The sequence below is a fragment of the Temnothorax longispinosus genome, unplaced genomic scaffold (genome assembly GCF_030848805.1).
Source record: "Temnothorax longispinosus isolate EJ_2023e unplaced genomic scaffold, Tlon_JGU_v1 HiC_scaffold_451, whole genome shotgun sequence".
NCBI classification, from domain to species: Eukaryota; Metazoa; Arthropoda; class Insecta; order Hymenoptera; family Formicidae; genus Temnothorax; species Temnothorax longispinosus.
In genome coordinates, this window is record NW_027270288.1 from 1582 (window position 1) to 8650 (window position 7069).

Below are 7069 nucleotides of genomic sequence, written 5' to 3' on the forward strand. Positions count from 1 at the left end.
AAAATCTGTATCTTGCACTCTAATATTTGTATTTATTCGTTTACTTAAAGGCGCGTCTTTTTTACACACTTTCCACGTTTCATATATTTTATATAGTATTATATAGTTTCATATATTTTATATAGTTTATATATTATATATATATATATATATATATATCTATATATATATGAGAGTAATATTTTAGATTTTAATGCTAAAATTGGCGTATGCATCTGATTAAGATTGTTACGTTCGGTGTTAAATTAAGAAGCTTTTAATTTGTCTGATATATTTTGAACCTTTTGCATAGTATGTATTTTATTTTTATGACTTTCAGGTACAAACGTAACAGACGCTTCATTACGCTTTGTCGAGAGAGACGAATATGAGGTGCGCTGCCGCCCTTGGTGCCCTTGGTTGTAAAAAGGAAGCTGCCAGTACCGTATGTAATTATTAGTCATTCCGCGACATCGGTCTGTATCACTCCATCAGATTGTGCATTCCAAGTGAGATTCCTTCAGTATTCGCATTTCAACGATTTCAATTTTGTGGATATCGGCTATAATTTTTTCGTTGGAGATGACGGCTTCGCATATGTCGGCAGGAGCTGGAACTATGTCGGTGCCCATGCCCGCGGTTATAACAGCAAAAGTATCGGCATTTCTTTCATCGGTGGATTCAATTTAACTGTACCGCCGAAACCGCAATTACGTGCCGCGCGAAAGTTCATAGAGCTCGGCGTCAAAGCCGGAAAGATCGCGCCCGACTATAAACTGTTAGTAGGTCACCGACAAGTTTCGAAAACTCTGAGTCCTGGAGATGCCTTATATAACGAAATTAAAAAGTAGCTCCGTTGGTCACCCAAGCCCTGACCCGATAACTTAAAAGTTTAACTTATGAATGAAATGCAATGTCTGAAAATATTCACATCCTGTTTTCTTTTAAATCTGTAAATGCCGCACTGCAAATCCAAGTGTGTTAGTTTTATACGCATAAAAGTCTAAAAATGAATCATTCGACTGCAGTTCTTTTTACACTTTGAGCGTTTTAAGTTACGTCATTTAACACCTTTAACCGTATTAAATTAAAAGTTAATACGTTCAATCGTGTCAAATGTTTAACGTGATTTAAAACGGCAAGAAATGTGTCAGAAGAATTTTAGTTAAATTACACATTTGCATTTGCAGCATCTAATTATCTTGTCGTGAGATATATCCAACAGTTCAATTAAATCATTCACAGTTAACTGAATATATCGCAGGTCTTATTTTTGTTCCAAATATAAAATCTTCTTACACTCAAATACAGTGAAATATATGACAAAAAATTAGTCTGCTTTCGTAGCATCAATAAATTTAATTAGATCAAGCTAATTAGTGAATAAAGAAAGGAAATGTCACATATAAATATATATTGAGTGCAGAAGATATAAAAGGCATTGGTCGAACTTTATAATAAAATTGATTTGCTGTTAAATAAATCAGTACAAAATTACCTTTTTCAAAAAAGGTAAAAAAAGGCGCCAAGTACACGCGCAATGTATGTTGTAAATTTAAAAATCTTAAATGGTAGTAGCTTTATTTCTTTCTAACAAAATAATTCACAAAATTTCGTTACCTAACTCAACCCAAGTGATGGTATATGTATAGTAGCTTTATTTTTCCCTAACAAAATAATTCACAAAATTGCGTTACCTAATTCAACCTAAGTGATACGTATTTCAAAAAAAGATGTGAAATCTTTAAATTGCGCCAATTGCAAAGAGAATATATACACTTTGAAAAATAATTGTGCAACTACTTTTAAAAAATAAAACAAAATTGTGTTACCTAACTCAGCCCAAGTGGTATGTATCTTTGTATTCCTGAGAGTCACCCTTTCCATTGTATAATTATAATATTACAAAATTATTTTAGATTTCACAAAATTAAGAATGTAATTAAAGCTACTAATGTTAGATTTTTAAATTTACAATAATACATTACGCGTGTACTTGGCGCCTTTTTTTACCTTTTTTTGAAAAAGGTATTTTGTACTGATTATCAACATGCATTTTGTAGTGATAAGCAAGTATCGGCAAAAAATTTCCATTTTTTATTTTTTAATTATTCACAAATTGACAATAACAACTAATTAAATTTTTATTAAATTTATACATATATATATATATATATAACCTCTTATTTTTTACAAATATACATATATGTGTATTTATATTCGTATTATATAGAGAATCGCTATAACATTAAATGTAATAATAGTTATAATATAGAACTATTGTCTCCTATTTTTGAAATTTATTAAATATGTATTGATTAAATACGTATTTATTATATTTAATGTTATTCTTGCAATTCTCTATGTTAAGTGGATATAAATACACATATATATCGTATATATACATATATATAACATTAACATGTTTTTTAAATCATGTTTATCTGCAATAATTAAATTATTTATATTAACCAATTATTATTTTTAAATAAAAAATTTACCTGACAATGTGATTATTCCTTATCCACTAATTATTAAATTTTCAAATAAGTATATTTATGTATTTAAAACACATGAAGAATATAAAACGATGCGAAACTGGAAACTACTGGAACAGATTCGGGTCTGGACTAGTTATTTATTGGTTCGGATTCCTTGACTGCTTGAACAGATCGACTAAAAAAAAGTTTATTATAATGGACCATTTTCCCGAAAATATTACATACATGGATCCAACTTGTATCAAACCTATGAATATTAATACGTGATTATAATCGATATAATTGTATATATTTATTTTTGTACAGTTATCTTCAAGAAATGACAAGAGATGATACATCTAATATTTGTAAATAGATTTCTGTTAGAGGATCTGATCATGGATTAATATTTTAATACTGTTTCTGATTGTTATCGGAATGAATTAAAGTATAATGGTTTTGTATTTTCATATTGTAATTTTATATTAAGTCATTAAACTATTCATGTATTTTTATTTCCCTCCAAATGTTTGCGAAAACTTAACTATTTAGTAGAGCTACATAATCGAGTAAATGAATTAAATATTATCACATAACTGAATGAATTAAAATCACAGTCCTTAAAAATACAATGTAGCTAATATATATTAATTATAAAATAGATTTAATATATATACAATATAATCAGCTGTTTATAATGAATCAATTGTACGATGAAACAAAGTTATTTATCCGGTTATAATATTTAGTCCTTGAATCTGAATCCTTTAAACAAAATTGGACAATTCGTTGAATCTAAGATCAGATTTTAGCTTTCTTCCTATTTTTATCCGACACTGTATACTTGTCGTAACTTTTCGTTGGATCAAAAGGTTCCCATCTACTCGCTGGAAAAATGTGTTTGTTCCTCTCGTACCATGATCTAATGAGAAAAACATAAAAGAGAATTATACAAAGTATTCTTTTAATAATAAATACCTAAGTAAAACTTTTCCGACATGTGATTCCTCGGTTTCGACAGAAGCATCGTGCATAATACGAATATCATCGTGAACGTCAAATGTGAACAGAGGCCCGCTCTTTCCTCGTGCCTAATCGCAATATTACATACATTAAAATAACATGCCAACATTGTGATATTGCTTCATAAGTTTTATCATTTAGTATATTACCTTAGTTACAATAAAATCAGTTATAGTTGCAGTAAACGTATAATGGTGCGGTAATATAAGATTCTCCTTGACATACATTAACTGATCTGCCATTACTGTTTTTAAGCTCGCTGAATTCACGCCTCAGAACTTCTAAACATCTCTGAAGAACCTAATAGATAAAATTACCTGTGTGTGAAAATTTAATTTATGCAGCAGAACATTATTATATATCTGCCCAATGTTACTCCAAAAGTGACACTGGAGTATTTTAATAACTTAAACGTTCTCTAAACCACTGAGACATTCACCTTTCTTCATTATAACACTCCGACGATGGTCAGATCCATCCCAATAACTGAATGTGATCTCAATTTCTTCTTCCTTCAACGCGTTCTGCTTTCTACCCCATTCTTGTCTCAATTCTTCCCTAAGTTTTTTTCCTCCTCGTCCCTTTCCCTACTGGCAAAAAACATGTATCTACATCTGGATTTTTCTAAATCTTCTTAATCGCAGGGCCATCAAATTGCACATTTTCTGACTGCGGAGATTTTTCGGCATTGTCTTCGTCAGAAGACATAGCTTCATCTTCGTCTTCGTCCAGATTAAAAGACAAAGCTTGAATCTGTCTCTTCTGTTTGTTCTTTTCTGTCTGCTTCGCCGCTAGTGCTCTTTCCTTTTCCTGCTCTTTTTCACGTTCCTTCTATCAAAGCATAAAATACACGTACAAAATACAAATTATGAGATAATCAGGATCATAAGAAGATTTTAAGAATTACTTGTGGGTATCAGGATTCGTGACTCAATTTAACGGCGGATTTTCTCTTGCATTCCGCGTGACCGACGGTACATGCACATGTAAATATTACAATGCTGTGTTTGGGATAAATTAAAATAGTGGTTTGATTTTCATGAGGAAAGAATGGACGTCGACATAAAAATCGAGCTGAAAATTGCATTTAAATCTTACCACTGAATCAAAATATACATTTAAATTTTGATATAATAATTGTGTATAGAGTACACATACATTACTTAGTGATGTTTGCAAACGTGCATCTTTTATGCGTTTTTTTCTTTAAACGGCGAAACTTCCACTTTCGCTTGGCGCGAATTTCTCTACCAACATTGGGTTGTCGTAATACATTGCTCTGTAAAGAATTTGACTTCTAGTCGTTATTCCTTTCCTTAAAGTTGCAGTGCTGTTTTGTCGATTTTGTCCGAGTAATACCTTCGGTGGTGCCATTTTTCAGATATGACGAAACTTTAGTTCCTTATCTAATTGCTATAATTCACAAAACATACATATAATTAGTTTATATATATTATACATAGTTAATTTATATAGTGCATAATATAATACGGAATGTTTCAGAAATAAATTGTCAAATTTGAGAAGCATATTCTACTAACAGTAAAAATGGAAAAGTTACAAATTTTTTTAATAACATCAAAGGAAAGGGAGACATAAAAAGAAGGAAGATAAGAGAGATAAGTGATTTCGAAGTACAACAGTAACAGTGAATAAAAGAGAGAGGAGGAAAAAATGTATATATGAAATGAAAAGAGAGCATTTTTATCTTTTCTAACTCCCTGGAAAAAAATAAAAAAAAGTTGAACCGATATAAAATAACTTACGATAATTCCTTCGCGCGTAAACGGGATTGATCTCCTCGGCATCAGCTCCCTGCCGTCAATATATACCTGTGAACAGGCTCCTTGATCTCCTCGGTATCAGCTCTCTGCTGTCAATATGTAATACCTCTATAAAGTAAAAATGTATTGTATAATCAGAATACTAGCAACGTGCACAACTTCATTTGACGTTATAATTGGGTACAACATTCATCGCACGATACTGTTATAATTGCAAATCGGAAACGTACCTCGAGTCCAGCTCTTCTGCGATCAACGAAGTCGGGATCGAACGTGTCAGTCGTCACTTTCTGCCAAGCGTAGAGAACCTTCTTTTCCGGCAGCGGTGGTAACACGATGTAGGGATACGAAATCTCGGGATAAGCACGAAGCAATTCAATTTTCAATTCAGTATATCGCCGGCACGATTACGGTGTTACTGCCGTTTCGCATACGCGCGTATGCGCGCGTTGTCGCACCTTATACCTCGCGACAGCGTGCGACTCGTGCAAACGTTAACGCGCGGCCGCAATCGCGCGGCAGAAACGCCTCGTGTGAACAGGCTCCTTGATCTCAGTATCAGCTCCCTGCTGTCAATATAAAAAATAATATAATAGGTAACCTGTATGTATAAACACTCACGTAAACGTAGTATAAACAGTAAATAAAATAGTACAAGTATAACAGTAATATATAGAATAAGATAATTATAGGATAATTACATAAAACAATTACCTTGAATTAATCGTCGCGTCGCGTAAAGAGTCACGGTCGGTCTCGCTCCGCGCGTACTACCATGTCTCTCTCGAGATAGGTTATAACTGATGAACTGACTGACACTCTGACAGCGCGCTAAACGAACGCACTGTCTGCACTGCACTGCACTGCACTGCACTGCGATACTAACGCTGCTAGCCGCCAGTGTCGAAAAAGTGAAAGTGACGTTCTCTGTTTGTTACATGTATGTTATAATGAATGAGAGCGGTTGACGTAGAAAGTATCTTAAAAAAAATTTTTGACATTTGGACTTTGCGTTGCAATATCTCCGCTCGTAGGGCACGTAACGGAATATTATAAGAGAAACTCCCCCCCTAATTGGACCCCAAGCTATCGATCAAGCCTAATTAGAACTTGATCCGTTCACTCGTTATCGAGATCTCAACATCTCGTATACCCGCAACCCCGTCGCGTCGCGTAAAAGAGTCACGGTGCGGTCTCGCTTCGCGTGTACTTGGCGCGAGACACTGCATTCAAGTAACTTCTTTACGTCTGCCTTGAAGCAAAGATCGTACATTAATTACAATAAATGAGTTATTTATGTTGCACGTTGTTTTTCTTATTCCACATCCTCATATTATTTGTTTACATCGACGTCGAGTCATATTATTTCGTATCTCATATTATTTGTATTTATTTCGTGTCAACCGTTTTACCTCTAGGATTGTGTCGAGTCCATAACATACGCGTCAACGATCATTTTTGAAGATAATCGTGGAGCTCCGACCATTCCCGGAACCTTCCGATAATCTTGGCCTATATATACCTCCTCGAACGGGCGGATCGGACACTCTCAATTCTGTCTTCGCCTCTAAATACTGGTCTCCACTCACAATACGACGCACCGTTTTTCCGAATCAGTAACGAGATCAATATACGCACTTAAACGAGAGTCGAGAAGTAAGAGAAGTCCGCAATCATTTAAAAACCAATCCAAGCTGCCTGCTTTCCACGCGAGCGGTGACCGAATCATCAATAATTAGAGGCACGTGCCTCGCCTTGCGTCGACCGAGGAGCTGCCCGGGACTTACGCGAGGAACTTAACAC

General features: G+C 34.0%; 1 protein-coding gene and 2 long non-coding RNA genes across 3 annotated transcripts; 1 reads left to right on the forward strand and 2 right to left on the reverse strand.

Annotated features, from left to right (window-relative positions):
- Nucleotides 1-319: 319 nt before the first annotated feature.
- LOC139824592 (peptidoglycan recognition protein 1-like) lies at nucleotides 320-1163 on the forward strand (the record flags this gene model as incomplete). The annotated part of the gene is given in 2 exon segments (XM_071797128.1): nucleotides 320-369; nucleotides 372-1163. Coding segments are annotated over 2 exon segments (509 nt in total), but the record flags the coding sequence as incomplete, so codon positions are not given.
- A 2567-nt stretch (nucleotides 1164-3730) lies between these two features.
- Nucleotides 3731-4731, reverse strand: LOC139824591 (uncharacterized). Its single transcript, XR_011735190.1, has 4 exons — nucleotides 4641-4731; nucleotides 4390-4556; nucleotides 3922-4313; nucleotides 3731-3782 (listed from the first exon to the last, which is right to left on the reverse strand). It is a non-coding gene; the product is annotated as an uncharacterized lncRNA (long non-coding RNA).
- Nucleotides 4732-4876: 145 nt separating this feature from the next.
- Nucleotides 4877-6270, reverse strand: LOC139824593 (uncharacterized). The gene is made up of 4 exons (XR_011735191.1): nucleotides 5981-6270; nucleotides 5497-5835; nucleotides 5249-5374; nucleotides 4877-4895 (listed from the first exon to the last, which is right to left on the reverse strand). It is a non-coding gene; the product is annotated as an uncharacterized lncRNA (long non-coding RNA).
- Between the last annotated feature and the right edge of the window lie 799 nt (nucleotides 6271-7069).